The sequence below is a fragment of the Rutidosis leptorrhynchoides genome, chromosome 5 (genome assembly GCF_046630445.1).
Source record: "Rutidosis leptorrhynchoides isolate AG116_Rl617_1_P2 chromosome 5, CSIRO_AGI_Rlap_v1, whole genome shotgun sequence".
NCBI lineage: Eukaryota > Viridiplantae > Streptophyta > Magnoliopsida > Asterales > Asteraceae > Rutidosis > Rutidosis leptorrhynchoides.
The window spans coordinates 22,264,992-22,283,702 of NC_092337.1; the positions used below are offsets into that span (position 1 = coordinate 22,264,992).

Consider the following 18,711-nt stretch of genomic DNA (forward strand, 5'->3'; position numbering starts at 1 on the left):
ACATTCGCGTGTATTCACAAGTTTGATTTAAGGTTGAAATATGTGTAGATAGTTTATATTAAATATGGGGAGTGATATGTACACAACCATTTTTTTCACATACATAATCAAATATGTTTTACAGTGTTGTACAGTACAATATTGTAAAACATGTTTGGTTGTGTATATGTGTAAAAAATGGTTATGTACATATCATCACTCATTAAATATATACATGCAAATTTGCGGGGTGCTACATTCACATAAGCAAATGAAAGTTCGATAAGAGATTGATACCTATTTACAAATTTAATATTTAAATGAATGAAACATGCTATTATACCCCACCTTTGTGTATACACGGGTCGATAAACTAGTATATATACTGTGACCAATATGTGAGGGAAAAATTTTTGTTTAACATTTCGAAAAGACCTCCCATTTGTTCATTTTTTAGGTTCACCACGTAATCATAAATAAGATCTACCGAGGTTCAACAAATTGAGATTGCTAAGACATCATATTATTGGAATAATTAACATGTATATTATTTTTTAATTTCACTTGTATTCAATAGTAATTGAGTAATTCTGTGAGTTAATACAAAACTGCATTTTACTGCAATAGGTATCCTGCTTCAGTCCATCAATGCAGGCGGTTATACTCTTGAGCCTCTATCGTGCTATTCTAGACATAGGTAGGCGACAAAGACAAGGGATATCTCTCGCTATAGACGGTTGCTGCTTGCAAGAAGCACCCAAAACGTAGCGTCCAAAACTTCTTTTTAAAAAATATTGCGAGTTAATCAAATCTTGGAATACTATTATCAAAAAATTATTAAGGATTAAAAATACTATATATTTGTTGCAACATGATGACCAATTTTAATTACTTTAGTCACATTTGGGTAGCGTTTACTCATATTTGAGTGTAAAGACTGACAACAGATTAAAAATTAAAAATACTTGATTAGGATGTTGTTAGTACAATGAAAAATGTAATTGAAAGGAGGTATTTCATTAATTATGAGACTTTGTTACGTTCACCGTAGCAAACTGAATTTATATTATCTTTACATATAAAGTATTTCTGATTATTTGATTATTTTTTATGTTTTCTTGTGAATTCACCGATCTTTAAACTATAAACTAGTTTGATATAAAATATATCAATTTTTCGGTTTCCTTGTGTTTTCACTGAACATATATAATATATTGTAACGTAAAAAATTAGAATCTATTATGTATATTTATATAAAAACGGACGTTAAAAAGAAAGACTTTAAGAGCATTGGGAGTGAGAGTTTTTTTCGGTGTTATTCTTCGGGAACGTTGGGAACTGAGTACCGACAGTTCCCCCACTCCACATTGCCATCGCCGGCCGCCTTTTCACAACCGACATCGCTGGAGCGACATTGACATTTAAATGTCTTTTTTTTTTTTTTTATTCTTTGTGTTTTGGTTTATTTATTTGCAAGTTTTTGTGTGTATATGTGTGTGTTTTTGGTTGTAGGTGAATAGAAGTTGTAGATGAAGATCACAAAGAAAGTAGTCGGTTGATGTAGCCTCTAGAGAATGTTGAGTCTTTTATATGTGTCAATTGTTTGGATCAAAATCATTAATTTAAATGGCACATTATTTGTACCATTTTTTTAAAATTAATATGGCCCAAATATAATTCGTGGGTTACTATTTTTTTTACTTTTTATTTTTTAATTTTGTATATTTTTTAATATTAATGAAATTTTAGTTTATTTTGTTTTTATTGATTTATATTAATTATTTACATTATTTTAACATTTAATATGGGACCAATAATAAATATTAAAAATTAGTTTATTTCTTTAGAATCTTGATCAAAGATACAAAACCACTCATCCACAAAATCACTTTCAAGGCACCAATTTTCATCTCTTAACAACCTTGCTTTTTGAAAAGCAACACTCGTAGCGTCTAAAATTAAAATAAAAGTTTGCCTGCTTTTTCATCACTAGTGGATATGGCTAGGTTTTCAGGGAGGTGTCTTGGTAGTTTCTCGATCATCCATAATTTGGGATTCGTCTGTATTAAGCTTCTAGGTGGTCCATTTTGATGGCGGGTGCATTTCGAATTTTAACTATAGGGATTTTTCTTTTTGGATTTCTGGTTGAGGTCTCGCTGAGGGTGTTTTAGGGCTCTCCGCGCATTTCTTGTTGCTTCCTGGACTAGTAGGGGTGGGTATGGCCGGCTTAGAGTTTTGGGGGAGTCTTGCATTGTGGGGCTCGATTTGATTCAGGATGTCTTTGATTTAATGACGGTCGTTGCAGTTTTGTTTGTTTATTATACAACATTTATGTTATAATTAATTGGTTATGTTTGTATTGTGATATAGCGTTCAGTAGAATGCAGTATTTGTTCACATGGTTGCAAAATTCGCTATTCGGGGATTAATCGGTCGAGACTTTGAAAAGATTAATCGGAGATTAATCGGATTGTACTGTATACATTGAAATATTAAATTATTAAAATTATATGTGTAAATATAGAAAAAAATCATACATATAAAAATAAACTTTAACATAATTGTCTAAAATTTTTCATTTTTGCTGCAAAAGTACGAAAACTATAAAGTTCTAGTTTAAATTCATGTTAAAATGATAATCATGTTTGACTTTGACCGACTCTGGTTACCAAATTCGATTTTGACCCATCAATTGACGTTGACCGTTTAATAAAACGGATTTTTGAAAATCGGAAGGAATTGCTCTTCAAAATGATTAATCGAAAATTAATCGGCGAATAATCGAATTTTTTACAACACTCTTTGTTCAAATAGATTGTGCAATCTGTTACATCGTAACTTAACGGATCATAACCGGATCTTTTCATATCATATAATAATATATAATATAATATGTATATGTAAATGTAAATATGTATTTAAAAAAAAATTAAAGATTATTAAAATAATAAATTCGTTAGCCGCTAGAAAAAAACTGGTCAATTGAGCTTGACTCTAGCCAAAACCTTCACCTAGCCCATTTCTCAAGGTTGAAGCTTGACTATTTTGTACAATATGCATCAAGTATTGTACGTTCATTTGATATGTTGAAACCCCATTTTTCTAAATCCAGGTTATTACTTCTTTAATAACTTGTACAACATGAGTTAAGATCTGTACAATACTACTAAAATAGTAATTTTAACTCTGGTAAAGTAAATTAAAATAATTACTACAAAAGCCCTTCTTTTAACAAAGCACATTTTTGAAGATTTATGTCTAACTAACTTGTACAACATGCATAGTGAGTGATACATATTATGTGAGTCTATTTTACCTCAATTTTCTTCTTTAAAATACCAAAGCTCAAAGCTTTTTTTGCTTCTTGAGTTATTTTAATCTTCACACTCCTCTCAGTTCTCACTATAAATCACTCAATTAATCTTTTGCATTTTTGCAACTTTTTGGTGAGTAAAAAACAAGAAGCTAGAGTTCAATGGAAGTGAATTACATTAAGGGTGTGAATATGATGATGGTTTTAAGTTTCATGATCACTATGTTTTTGCAACATTTTGTTCATTCTGCAACTCTTGTTGTTGATGGTGTTTCTGAATGGAAGAACCCTATTGTTCAAGTTGGTGACTCTGTTAGTAAGTTAACACTTTTTAAAAACAAACTAAAATTAAATTGTAACAATTTCATTTCAAGATAATGTATAACATTTGCACACTTTTTACAAATCCCCCCCTTCAATTTCTCTTTATTTTGTGGGATACTTGTAGAATAAATCCAATTTCTCTTTATTTTCAGTGTGTTAAGTCTATAATTTTTTTATTTTTTATTTTATTAATTTTTTTTGAACGACTTAGTCCATATATTTTTACAGTTCTTTTGGGGTAATTATAATTTCTTACATCCAACCTTTTTTTGTAAGTTAAAATTTATTTACTAGTAACAATTTTTGTTGCAAAACTAAAGCTAACACAAATTGTTTGTAACTTAAATTTTTTTTTTTTTTTTTTTTTTTACAGTATTCAGGCACAAATACAACTACAATTTGTACATTTTCAAGAACAGAAGAGCCTTCAACTTGTGCAACTTCACGGAATCCACACTTCTTACTCCTACAGGCCCCACATTTACAGTATGTTTCTCATAAATTATTTTCCTATATGTCAAGCTAAAAAAATAATAAATGGTTTCATGTACTAAACAGTTGTATCATCCTACTGGAATTTGTTGGTTGTACATTCCATTTGTTGGCGTGTTTCAGTTTTTTTTTAGTTACAGTTCAAGGGATAAACATTACACCATTTTACTAACAAATAATGAACATTAAACCAAATTTCACTATATCTCACATTATAAAATCTTACAATTATAAGGATGATTTTGCAAGTTTTGTAAAGTTTGGATGAGAAAGTGAAAAATCGCATCTCATTTGTAAATACGTAGTACTTTTTTTTTTTTTGCCTCATTAATTCCGCTTTCTCCTCCAGATTTGCAAGTTTTTTGGTAAATACGATATTGTGATATGCGGTTACCTTTTAATTTTAAGACATATGGAGCAATTGTTTTATCATTATAGAATAATCCCTTCCAATTTCTGGTAGTACTGGTGTAATTAATTGATTTGTGTGAAAATGATGGTTAATGGTGTGTGCCATCAAGCAATGAGTGCTTTAAATCACTGTACCATCTGCTTTATCTGTTGTGCACTTTCCTGCTTTAGTATTTTCCAAATTATTATAAGAACTTTTAAACCATGATTTCTACTGTTTTATATTCTTGATTAGTCTCTTGAGTTTGGATTAAAAGTTTATATTAATGTAAAACTTTAACCATAATTTCTTATGTTGTGTGTGAGTGGTAAGATTTGACTTGCTCTTAATTGTTTTCATAAGTTTTTGTATGTTGTACGGAGTAAAACCAACACTCTGGTGGCCCCACATTGACCCGTCTCACGGCCAACATGTGAGAGAAAAATTGCGTAACCCATCCTTAAAAAGACATAAGGTTGGGATTGAACCCATAACCACTTCTTCATGCTGCATGTACCCAATCTCTAGGCTACCATCTCCGGGACGTCTTTGTATGTTGTAAAACATCAAGTTTAGGGTTCATTTGTTCATGTGTTAATGTGTCATGCTCAGCTATGTTATTAACATGTAATGTATGTTTTTTTAATATGCATGAATGAAGTGGCATCCTTCACGGCTCGGTTCCTTCTACTTCGCGTTCAAAAACAACTCAACAAAAGTTTGCGATGATAACCAAAAGCTCGCGATACAAGTTTCCTCCTCAGTCACACCAGAATCCGCATCTCCACCTGTACCTCAACCACCAAAGCGGACATCATCACCATCACCAGCACCATCTCCGTCCATATCTGGCGGTAGTCACAGTACTATCGTGTCCTCAACCCCACCACCAATGAGCTCTAGTGGCGGTATTGGTGGTGGTGGAGATATTGTAGCGTCGTCTCCATCTTACCCGTGGCCTAATCTTCCACAACAAGAAACATCACCAAGCCCATCTCCAATGAATGCCATTTTCCCATCGGATGGTCCTAACGGTCAACCTAGAAAAGGCGGATCTTTACAGTTTATAAATAGCAATCCGGCTGTCCCGTTGCCAACTGGTGAAGTTGATTCCGCAACCATTCACCCTCCAACCAGTTCGGGCTACGATAGAATACAGGTAACCATACTTGAAGGCTAGTTGCATAACTTACTTGATACAACAACCAAAAACAAATTAAATTATTCAAAAAGCTAGTTTAAGGGCAAAATCCCATTATTGAATTGAACTTGGTATGAAAAGAATAGATTGTATGTTTAGTTATTAGAAATAGAATTGGGAGAATAGTACTTTTCATAATTATTCCTTTCATTTATGTTTGTTATTGTTGATAGTCATGACATAAGTTTCTAACAACAATAATTAGAATTGGATGCTAATATGGTGCATGTGGGGAGTAATGTGATGATGATGATTGGAATTTTGTGTTTTCTTTTTGCAGGATGTGGGGTTTGTTAAAGCTTTTTGGTATTGTGTGGTTTTGATAGTGGTGTTACTATGAAAAAGAATGGGTGGCAGCTAGCTAATGCATGCATGTAAAGAGAGAAATGAGTGTGGGAGTAGAAACTAGAAAGAAGGTAGTACTAAGTAGAGTGGGGGCATGTTCAAATTTTGAATCTAAATGGGTTGGTTTTGATTATCATTATAATTATTATTATTATTATTATTATTGTACCAACCTTCATTGAATCTTTTGGTGAGACCCTCCTTTTGAATATTTGTCATCTTTTGTTATGTTTTTTGTTAATGTTAATTTGTTAATCAATGTATTGTAGAAGCTACTAAGCTAGGATTTCAGATCAGTGGTGTCACACGTCTAACTTTGGGTTTTACTGGCGAGGTTGTCATAATTTTTACTCTAAAGCAGTTAACTACATGAAACAACAAAAATATAAACTGCATACAGTTTACAATGTTAACTGCAAACTAATCTTGATCTTTATTCTTTTGTTGCTTTACTGGTTTTTCGGTTTGGACCAAGTGAATAACCAACACGATAAGAGTCACTAAAAATGCCGAACCAAATATGGCCGGAGTACATATCTTGAACCTCCTTCGAGGTGATTTTGGTTGTTCCCTATCAGGGCTAACTTCCTCTTTTTGCGATTCGTTTGTAACATCTTGAACATTATCATTTTCAGCCTTTTGATCTTCTTGTTCTGATATCTCTTCATTAGTATAAACATGTATCGGTTTAGTTGATTTTGTCCTAATTTCTTCTGTTTCCAACTCTTCAATTTTAGCCCCAATGAGTCCTTTCGTCGCTTTTGGCATTCGTATTACGAGCTTCGAGTCGTTTTCATCGAACCTAGCATGGATTTTGTTCAACACCACTCCTTGTGGGACCCTAAATGATTTCTGAAATCCCCTCATCTCAACATGTTTCTTTACTACTTTTCCTGCAACATTCAACATATCTTGAAAGGGTTTTCCTCCTTTTATTATGATTCGACTCCCATCTTCGGTTCTCTCAACGTTTATATTCGTTCGTCTATACCCTGTAGAAATCCATTAGTCACTAAACAAGGATGAAACAAACTATTGCATTATTGTCCTATAATCTGCTCTATGATTCATTTCTATAAAGCTTCTATCAATCAATTAAAGTTTAACAATATAAATAGTACTTCAATTTTTAAGTAAGCTAGTTTCCTGCGAACCTTCGAGGTAAACGGTTATAATGTAGTTAGATTCCGTTTCTTGACTCTGAAATTCGGGACCAGGTTGGCTCTTTGGCTTTAAAAGGTCAAAATCGGCAAACTCATCAGCAACTTTCATGAGTTTCGGATCAAATTTGAGTGCCATTTCCTCACAAAATCCGTAGTTTGATACTTGTGAAAGTTGATGGCTTTGTATAAAATATAATTCTTGAAAACAAAGGAGTTTATACAATAATGTAAATTTCAATATATGTAAGAGGATATAGAGTTAAGAATATATGCATTGCTTCTCATAGTGTTCAAAATGGGGTATGCTATTTCTAAATGACTCAAATGTGGGTTGCTTTTGCTTTGGGTAAAAGCAATACTTATCAAACGGGCTGCAATCGAATATTATGGGCCGAACTTATTATGTTTTCAAATGGGCTGTTATCTGTTTAACTATCTATTAGAAAATGTGATAATAATAATAATAAAAGTAGCTCAATGATTGTTTTCATGTTTAAAAAGTTGTGTTTATGGTATGTATTTTGTATGATTGCTTGATGGTTAACAAATAACATGAGAAAATGAATAATGTTATAATGATACATGTTTTAATACATGTATTTTAAGATGTTATACGTAATAGTTGAGATTAGAAAACACAAAACAAGTTCCAAATAATATACTGATTAGGCATATTATTAGACCCATATATAACATTTGTGAAAAGAACAACACTGACTTTATCAAATTGTTATTTGTTGCACTTTGACTTTGACCGGTCATAATGGATAATGATCATGATTATGACGAAGCAAGAAGATTTTTGTTGACAATGATACAACTCTTAAACAATGAGACTATAAATGATCTATATATTATATAGATTTATAGTAGTAGACCAGTAGTTACCGAAACTACTTTTAAATTGTTTGTGGATGAAGTATAAAATTGGTGTGGTTGTTCCCCAACATCATATGGACTGGATACCTGGTCAAGTGGACCGGACCGGTCCAACTTATGACCATATCTTAGAGTTTGAATTACTCCTTGAACTTCAAGATCAAAATATATATAGAATACATGTATGAATGCAATATGGATGAGGCCTGAGGTAATATATAAATAATTGTTAACGTCTACTTAGACCCTAGGAAATATTGGCTTACCTGGTGGTAGTAGTTAGTTGTCCGAGTATGAAGTTTTATCAAATAATCATGATTTAAAAAATATTGGAAGTAGTTGACCAGGAACAAATCTGATTATGTAGAGATGAAGAGTGGCAACTGCTAGTATTATTATGTGTATCAAATTTTGACTCTTTCAACTTGGTATATAACTAGTCCGGACCGGCCCGCGCGATCCGGCGGGAGCTTTCGGCTGGCGTATTTATATTTAACGCAGTTTTATTTACAGAAGGGAAAACGGGCCATCTATTATGCGTCGTTGTTGGTGTCGTCGTCTTTAGTATTTTTTAAAATCTGTCCGGTTCGAACGTAGTTAGTTTCGTTTTGTTGATAAAATTATTTCGAGCCTAATGGTGCTGGCGAAAAAATGTAATTTGCAGCGAGCAGGAAGATACGGGCTGTCGTTGTGTTTAGTGTTTTTTTTTAAAAAGTGTCCGTTTCGAACGTAGTTAGTATCGTTTTGTTCATAAAATTATTTCGAGTCTGACGCTGCCCTCGAAAAAATTTAACACGTGCCGAGCGGTAAGATACAGGTTGTCGTTGTGTTTAGCGTTTTTTTGAGAAGATACAGGTTGTCATTGTGTTTAGCGTTTTTTTGAGAAGTGTCCGTTGCGCGTGTAGTTAGTCCCGTTTGGTTCGTAAGATTTTTTCGAGTTGAACGGTGGTCTCTGAAAAATTTAACTCGCACCCAGCGAGAAGATAGAGCCCGTTATAAATTCGGGTGGAAAAAGTTTCATATATTTTAATTAAATTATATATTTACAATTTTTACCCCTTAAAAAGTGTAAATTTGTAAATTTGAGGGACCGTTGTGGAAATATAAACAAAGTTGAGGGACCATTTGTAATGTGAACGCAAATTTAAAACTACAATCAAATATAATTAAAACTACAACATTTCCCATCTCTTTTATTAAATTATATATTTACATTTTTTACCTTTTAGAAAGTGTAAACTTGAGGGACCTTTGTGAAAATATATGCAAATTTGAGGGACCTTTTGTAATGTGAATACAAACACAAAACTACATTAAGATTTAATTGGAACTACAACATTTTGCATGGGTTTTAGTATAGAAAAAAGGTTAATGTTAAATGTTAAATGTTAAATGTTGGTTAAAGCCAAAAATAGGCTACAAACTTACACAAATGTACCGATGTCGCCCACAAACTCATTTATGTCCTACTGTCGCTTACAAACTTTCAAAAAATGTTCCAATATCAACATTTTATAGTTTTGACCTGTCACATATTAATTTTGACCTGATTTTTTTTTTTTTTTTTTTTTTTTTTTTTTTAAGAATTAAGATTCAATCCACGAACGACATATGTTGATTTTAACTAGTTTAGCCGGTAGGCAGTCATTTTTGTTTACATTGGTACACTTTTTGAACGTTTTTGTTTACATCGGTACACTTTTTGAAAGTTTGTAGGCGACAGTAGGACGGAAATGAGTTTGTGAGTGACATCGGTACATTTGTGTAAGTTTGTAGCCTATTTTTAGCTTTAACCCATAGTAATAATAGCAACTCTATCAGAGTATGTTAGACTCACTGTCTCTTTGTCTTTGATGAGAAGAAGAAAGAACAAGTATTTTGAGTCCTATACAATCTCTTTTGTTACACAAAGATCAAAGTTTGATCTAAAAGTAGTTTTTTTATTTATTTATTTTTATTTAATTTTTTTTAGTAAGCAAGGAAACCCTCCTATGAACGAGCATATTGACTCACTCATAGAAGGTAAAATCTCGGGTAATCAAGCCTCCCGAGCGCGAGACCTGGTACCGGGTGAATTGCGCATTATGCGTACCCTCTAGTCACACTCACATTTTAAACAATTTGGCATAGCCATAAATTGAACCCGGGTGGTGTGCTTCATCATCTAAAAGTAATTTATCTATGGATATGTGAGACACAACTTGGTAGGGAAACAGACTATAAACAAAAATAGCTAAGTATTTTTTTTTTAACTAGCGATTGGGATCACCCGAGGGTGACTAAACCACCCGTTGCGATCATCTCCCGTTTCGACTCTGCCGATGCATCGATAATAACCCCGCTCCATCGCTGCCCGGGAGAAAACCTTGAAACCCATCCAAGAGCACGGTCAAGTAAAAACCCCCATACCCTTTACCCGCAAACGATATGGGAAAGGTGCCATGGGTGGATACTTCATGGCAGGGATGAAATCGTGTTTTTAATATGTAGCCAACGGGGAGTTGAACTCCTGACCTCCCCTAAAGGAGGCAGACCACCAACTGCTGGACCACATCATTACAGTACAAAACATATTCATTAGGAATGGTTTAGTGACTTAACCACTTATTTTTATCCATGGATCACTAAAGTATGCATCACATTACTTGGAGTAAAACTTTGATTAATGATATATGGATACATTTTGTGATATGGATTTACATACATCGACAGAAAGAGTCTTAAAATGAGTTGCGTCTTGAGATGGAACCGAGCCCTTCAACTCTACATCGAACGATTAGATGAAAAACTTCCTTCACTTGCCTCTCGAATGGATCCAATTCATTCTTTAAAGAATCATAAACGGTTCTCAGTTCTTCAATTCTTTGCTTCATTTCTTTTTCATGTTCTTCCATTAATGGAAACCGAATCCAATCAATAAATCTGTTCATATAACAAGCATACATTTCAATAACTTGAGTCTCCTTTAATAATCCATGAGAATTTCTTATGTCCCTCTTCTTATATTCCACCATGATTCTTTCTTGGAGCGAATGTAGTGGGACCCACCAAGCGAAAACTTTAGGAGTGTTGACATGAGTGTGCAAGCCGCCGAAATCTTGACAAGGGAGCACAGCTAATAAAGCCCACATTACAAAAGATAACACATGGCTCATTGTGTAAAAAGCCAAAACCAGCCCGTTCGTGGCTAAAATCTCGCTACTTTTTGGTACGACAATGTTGCTTCCAATTGCTTGGAGTTGTTTCGACACTGACCAAGGTATCGAAACACTCCAAGACAATGATCTTGAAGCCCTAAAAAGTAAACTTTTTTCATGTTGCATTTCTTTTTGATTGAAAGATCGGTTTCTTTGAGCAAGATTCGTTTCTTTAATGTCCAAATCCTTTAAAGCCCTTTTCGCCCTTCGAATTTCGGCTACACCAACAAATCTTTGATTCCCTAAAACACATAAAACAGTCTCTACTTGATTTTTCCATTCCCTCATTTGTTCAATACCATCTCTAATTGCATTACAAACATCTAAAGCTTTTACACTCCTTTCAAAATAATCCGAAAACGGTTTCTCCATTGGTTGTTTGGCTAAGAAAGATTTGTTGTTTGATATTATAATTGTAAACTGTTCTTGAATACGAATGAATGCGTCCAAAAGCTTCGAAATCCATGAAACGGACAAAAGTTCATTGGAGTCAACTAATGATAAATTATGAAGCTTTTGAGTTACCAGTTTTTGAAAAGCCTCAAGCTCCTTTTCTTGAGCAATTTGTTTCAGGGTTTGATTGCCAATTGAATGAACAACTGGATTACGTTTCTGACAAAGAATTGTACGTCGAATTCGAGTGACATATGGAGATGATGATCCATGGCAATCTATTTCCATCTTCACTATTTGGAAAGAATCAAGAAACACACAAAAGATTAAAGAAAAAGATTGTTGATCATGAGAAAAGATAATAAAATAACAAAAATTTATAAACTTTGTAGTGAATTTGTAATGGGGTAATATTAACAAGAAGACAGGTAATCAGGTTTGTTTGACTGATTAAAACAAGGAAAACAGAGTGATGGAAAGCTATTGAAACGGGATCAAGAATCTTGAAATTTGGAATATTTTTTATGCGTGTGTGATGGATTTGAGAAAAATGAAGATGGCATAAACAGAGTGATAAAGAATGTTTGAAATCCTAAAAAGGGAAGAGGTTTATAAAGGGTGAACCTATGTGGACCAAGTAAATGAAAACGATACATTGTTATTTCTATTCTTTTTATTTTTGATGAATAGGAACAGAACTATAATTAAAGAATCATCAAATAATAAATTGTATTTATATATATATATATATATATATATATATATATATATATATATATATATATATATATATATATATATATATATATATATCAAAGAGCCATTTGTTATCCAGTGAGCCTTGAGCCTTTTTAACTATGAAGTTGAAGGCTAATTTATAAAATTTGTTAAGGAAAACATTCACTACTAGGGGTTTGCGTGGTACAGTTCTGGACCAAACTTGTTCGGTTCGGTTCCGTCCCGAATCCCAATTTGAAGCAAAAACATGGACCGAGGACCGGACCAAATATTATCGGTTCGGTTCGGTACGGTACGATTCGGGTATTTTTAGTGTTTTTTTCGGTTTTGGTCCGGTTCGGTCCGGATCGAAGACCGAAAATTCGTAAAATTATGGACCAAGGACCGGACCGAAAAAGCTCGATTCTGTTCGAAATCGGTTCGGTCCGGTACGGTCTTCGGTTCTTCCCGTACCATGCACACCCCTATTCACTACATTAATAGATTTGATGATTGATGATGATTAATCAAATTGATTTCCTATAATCAATTAAAGATATTCGAGATTTTAATAAATATTAAGGATTCAGTTTCCTAGTTAATCTATGCATTGAAATTCTATGAATAAAGAGTTCATAAAGTTAATGAGGTGTCTTTGTTTAGAGTAAAAATCTGATTTAATCACTTGAAATTGTCTCTCCTTATTTTTCTAAGTTGTTTGTAAATATTGCTGATCAATATATACATAAATAAATTTAGAAAATATCTATTGTGTTCTTCATTTACACAGTTACATTGTTTAGTTTTTTCGCTTGAAAGACAAAACGAGTCTAAGAATACTTTTCATAAATTTGGAAAATCTCTATCTCAGCCTCAGCTCCACTGCCATACCAGACCGGCAACATGCGAAGCTTGACCGACAGCTAGATTTTGCCTATATAAAGAGACATTGATTTCAGTTTTCAGATAACAGAAAAGTTATTATGTATTAGTAGTTAGGTTTACATTATGTCGATTTAATTACATATTTTACATTCAATTTACATTATCAAAGTTATTTTCAAGCATAGGTATTTGAAGATTCAAGTTATTTTCCGGTACAAAGTCGAGTATTGTACTTTTCATTCAAGACTCTTGAAGTTATTTTTCAGCTTATCTCCTTTGTTCATTTCATTATTTATTCAAGGTATAATTCCCATTTACATATTATTGTTCATAATGAATACTATGCTTATTTGCTTTATTTGCTGTCTTTATTTTATTGTAAGTAGCTAAACACCCATAGGGTGTTGGTTTGGGTAAAAGAGTATAAATTGTAACGCGGATTTGACACTTAGCTGAGTAGGGTCGGTGGCCTGAGTGGCGATGCCAGCAGCCCAGGACCTTTAAAATCAGAAAATTGTTTCGAACACTGTCTATGGTAATTAGAGCTGGTTTTTGTTTGTTAACGTTCTAAACCGGCGACTGTTTATGGCTAGCCGGCGGCGAAATTAAAGAACAATAGGTTGCAAAAGTCTGGTAAAAGCTTGATTTAGCCCGCGACTGGATAAAAATAGTTCACGGCTTTGGTTTAGACCGAAGACTGATACTCTATTTTTGAAGGTTTTTTGTTGAGAACTCTTACGGGCTTGGTTAAATAGACCCACTGTTCTAAATTGATCCCTTAGATTGGTTAGAATCGTGAGATTGGTACAATAATGAATTGGACCTCTTAATGTAATCGGCATGGGTGGGTGGAACCACCGGTTTAACTCTAGTAGTGTAGTCATACGTTTTACCTTAGTGGCATTTAAGTGACAGTTAGGTACACTTCGCGAATAGAGGGATTAACGACCCCTGTGTTCATGTTCATACACTCCAAAGTCATTCGAGAAGACGCTTTTAAAATTAGATCTGTTTAACTATAAAATCCCCAACCGAACTAGCATCCTTCCTTTCCTTTATTTGAATTAAATTCAAATTATCCATTGCTCCTATGATACAAAAACCCCCAATTAGATAAAAAAAAAAAAATCCACCGACTACATTTGTTGCCTACCTCTCTTGCGACGATCATGTACTTACACATACTACTCTACACTTATCGGGACTCTGCCCGTTAGTGCTAAAGTTGTAGTAGTATATGTTTACAAATTTAAGTTGTTGATTCCGCACTTGCATACGGCTGCACGCACGTCACCAATGGAAAATGCATACATGAAATTTGAACATGAAAATTGAAAATCGATATCAATTTTAATAGGAAGTGGATCGTTAGTCTTGCATCTCAAAAGTTTGAGGTTAGCTTTATTTTGATATCTTTGCTTTGGTTGTTTTGTATATATAATGATAAAAAATGAAATTGATATTTGATTGTAGTCTACATATATATTTTTTAATTTGCAAGGTAGCCCTTGTGGGTGATACATTGTTGAATTCTCATGTTTTGTCAAGGATGATGAACGAAATATGCAACATAGTTTTGTATATCAATGTATTATTACAATGTGTTCGAAATCATTGAAAGAGTTCATATAAATTTAAGCAAACACTTTTTGAGAAGAAAGTCAAAAGGCAAGCACTTATATGGGTTAGAAGGTTTTCGAGTGAGTGAAATTCATAACCCAATTATTTGATCTGCTTACTAAAAACACAAATAGTTATCTTTTTGCATTAGTTTCACCAATAATATTTATATTGTTACATTGTGCAATTGATTTTGTAGATTCCTTTGGCCCATGACCAAATTTTAGGCCCCCAACTTCTGCTATAACGAGTTCTTCCATAGAAGGCAATTATAATGTTGTTGCTGACATTGTCGTATTAGATAAGTCGGGTAAAACAACAAGTTATTTGCTATGAATAAAAGGTTAAGGAAATCATATGAACAAGAATATGAAAAACTAAATGTGTTGGATTGATTTCAAATGGTTACAATCAAATCCTTATATAGAGGATTAAATCAAAACATAATCATAACACACCAACAACTTGACCCACTAGTAAAGCTAGATGACAACTAGTATACATGTGAACACACAAATATGACAACTAGCATACATGTGAATACACCAACAACTAGACCTAATAAAACAAAATAAAAGACAACTTGATTATGCAAGTATGCCATAAAAGATAATGTCAAGTTGGCCACCAAACACCTTAATCATTAATTTGGTCAACAATGGCCTAAATTCACTTGGACAAGTTGAGCAACTTGAGCAATTAAGTTCGAAAATCAAATTGAACAAGTTGAGCAACTTGCGCCACTTGAGTTGTGCACTAACATTTTAACACTCCCCCTTAGTGCAAACTCCCGATCAAAAATTCCGACAACCTCTCGAAACTCTAGAAACTTGATCTTCATCAAAGCTTTAGTAAAGACATCATTCGTCTTAACCTTTGTGAGCTTTATATTCCCGCTACGAACCTTTTCACGAATAAACCAACAAAGCATTTCTACATGCTTAACACGTGAACATAACATAGGCATCGAAGCTACCTTGATTGCACTTCTGTTGTCACAATTCAATTTGACAACACCGTATACTTGTTGAAGTATATCACCAATCAATCCCTTTAATCAAGTAAACTATTTTGGCTCCTTTTCACAATCTTTCTCTTGCTTGAGGTTTGGTTCTATTGAAGTAATCATGTGTCCTGACTCCCCCATGTTGGAATGCTCCAAGATACCCCTTGCATAATCCTTGTTAGAGATTAAAAATCCATCTTCTAGCTTACCGGTTTCCACCCCTAGAAAACAACCAATCTCCCCCAGATTCTTCATTTTACAATGACCCGAAAGATCATCACTAAACCGAGCCTTGAACCTATTAATGGTTCCATATGAGTTCTTCTTCAAGAGGTTAGCCCACTTACAAGTAACCGGATTATTTTCTTCCGGCTTTTTATCAACCTCCCATGTTTCAATCTTCTCCAATGCACCATTCTCTTCTTGCATTGCTATTCTCCAATCCAGAGAATCTTTGCCATCCTTGTAACTTGTCGGCTCCTCGGAAACGCCACCTGAAGAAAAACATGTAAATACCTTGTTGATGTCCATCTCATCATCATTGAGATGCCCGGGTTGTCTTTCCTCCTTTGTTGATTTCTTCTCCTCCGGTTTGTCACTTACTTCTTCATTTTCAACTCCATTTTCAGCATCATAACTCCTTGATTCTAAAATTTCTGTAGAGTCTTCACCATGAGAAGTTCCAACCGAATCATCAACTTCGATAGAAAGACAATGCTCCCAACTTTCATCAACACTTAAACCTTTCTTTTCTTTCGAGAAAAGAGCATTACTAACAACTTCCTTATTACAAAGGATGGTTTCATCACTGGTCATACAACGAGAGCTACCCGAATCAAAATCCCATTGATTCGTCTTCTTAACAGTGTCATTGGTAAAACATTGTTCCCATTTCACTTCATCATCGTTTCTTGTGCGAGCCACGTTTGCTTTTGTGACTTTAGAACGATAAAATCTCTTCATATGACCAATCTTTCCACATTTGTAACATGTTGGAGGTTTCCTTCCTTTGTATTCACTTTCATCATCACTTGGCGACTCTTTCTCCCCTTCATTCTTCTTGCGGAATGAATCTTCCTTGTCGTCTTTATTGGATGAAATCTTCTTCTTGTTCTTTCCTTTCGAGAACAATACCACATCATTTTCAAATCCTTTAGCCATTTGCTTGGCCAAAGCTTCTTGATTAGAGAGTAAATTCTCCAATTCTTCAACTGAAGGTTGAGTAGTCCACCCCTGAATAGAGGTTATGAACGGGACATACTCTTTCTTCAAACCGCGAATTAGATATCTTCACAAACGTGCTTCACTAATTTTCTCGTTGGCATCAATCTCTGATATTTCAGAACAGAGATTTTTGACCCGTAAGAAATATTCGAAAATAGTCATACCTCTTGTCTTAAGATTGCTAACTCGTTTTCCAAGAATTGCAACCTTGTGGTGTTTTTCTTAGAAAAGAGTTTCTCAAGAGTATCTCATACTTCTTTTGGAGAAGTAATATCACGAACGTGTTCTATGAACTCTTTGCTAATTGAAGTTCTCAATGTAAAGAGAGCCTTTCCACACCTTACCTTCCATTTTCTTCTTGACTCTATGTTCTCTAGAGTTTCTACGGGAATTATGGCATCACCTCCGGCCACAAGTTCCCATAGATCATGACCTTGAAGAAAAGCCTCCATACACATCTTCCAGTACTTGTAGTTGTTGCCTACAAGTTTCTCCATTCCATTGACCATACGACCATTGTTTCCATTTGTGCCTTCTATTTTTGATAGCAAGATAGCTAGTTTGGAACTTTTGAGTAAACTTTGAGTATTTGCACACAAGAGTTAAATAGAACCAAGCTCTAGATACCATAAAACAACAAGTTATTTGCTATGAATAAAAGGCTAAGGAAATAATATGAACCATGTTACATAACTCTTTCATTCTATTTAACCTCTAAACATATCAAGAAAATATTTTTCTTGATGATTAAGGTCTTTTTCGAGGTATTCTGGTAATTTGACAAGTCAGATTGTGCCATTACCGTTTCTTTCTTAGAATATTAATTATGTTCATTTCAAAATCCATACCTACGAATTTTGGACCATTATTCGCTTGGCTTAAAGTCGGGAAAAGAAAACGAAAGCATGAAGCTCCGAAATATAATGGAAAATATAAAGCCCGAAAACAACCCCGAAATTACAAACCGTGTATATCAATGCGTATAGCAATATAAAGACACGGGAGAATGAAAAACACTATAACCCCAAGGTAATAGTAGAAGAAAATAACTTCCTCTGGTGGCAGATGAAAAAGAAGAATGAAGGATACGATAGCCAGGAAAATATCAAGAATCAGAACTGGATTAAGCATTTTCACAATCTATTGGGATGTATGAAATAATAAAGAAAATTATAGGAGTGTTGAAAATAAATGAAACGGAAGAGGTCAATTTATAGCAAAATATCGGACGCAGTAATAGAGTCAGATTACGCATTTAATCAAAGAAAATCCTAATTTCCGCAAATTCCAAAAAATCAAATCTTATTTAAATTATGAAGATTTTCTATTCCTTAAAATCCGGAAATCAATCGTTACTACATCAAGAGATAAGACGCATCTCTATTCTCCATTTCACTTGATTACGATAACTTCTCTCATACGCTTCGAGTAACTGGATTATTTTATCCATATTATTCAAACATAGATAAAACTCTATTATCAACTCATATTCGTCATTAAAACATTTTTATTGTTAGCCATGACGACCTCACTCAAATTTCGGGACGAAATTTCTTTAACGGGTAGGTACTGTGATGACCCG

General features: G+C 33.8%; 3 protein-coding genes across 3 annotated transcripts; 1 reads left to right on the forward strand and 2 right to left on the reverse strand.

Moving 5' to 3' along the window:
- Positions 1–3,470: 3,470 nt before the first annotated feature.
- On the forward strand, positions 3,471–6,157 carry LOC139850682 (uncharacterized). Its single transcript, XM_071840240.1, has 4 exons — positions 3,471–3,608; positions 3,990–4,102; positions 5,161–5,658; positions 5,981–6,157. Exons 1-4 carry the CDS (start codon positions 3,485–3,487, stop codon positions 6,038–6,040), a joined length of 795 nt encoding a protein of 264 aa, XP_071696341.1. The 5' UTR covers positions 3,471–3,484; the 3' UTR covers positions 6,041–6,157.
- Positions 6,158–6,379: 222 nt separating this feature from the next.
- Positions 6,380–7,344, reverse strand: LOC139848451 (uncharacterized). Its single transcript, XM_071838184.1, has 2 exons — positions 7,200–7,344; positions 6,380–7,037 (listed from the first exon to the last, which is right to left on the reverse strand). Exons 1-2 carry the CDS (start codon positions 7,342–7,344, stop codon positions 6,466–6,468), a joined length of 717 nt encoding a protein of 238 aa, XP_071694285.1. The 3' UTR covers positions 6,380–6,465.
- A 3,463-nt stretch (positions 7,345–10,807) lies between these two features.
- LOC139848452 (protein BYPASS1-LIKE-like) lies at positions 10,808–11,965 on the reverse strand. Its single transcript, XM_071838185.1, has one exon. It carries the CDS (start codon positions 11,963–11,965, stop codon positions 10,808–10,810), a length of 1,158 nt encoding a protein of 385 aa, XP_071694286.1.
- Positions 11,966–18,711: the final 6,746 nt, after the last annotated feature.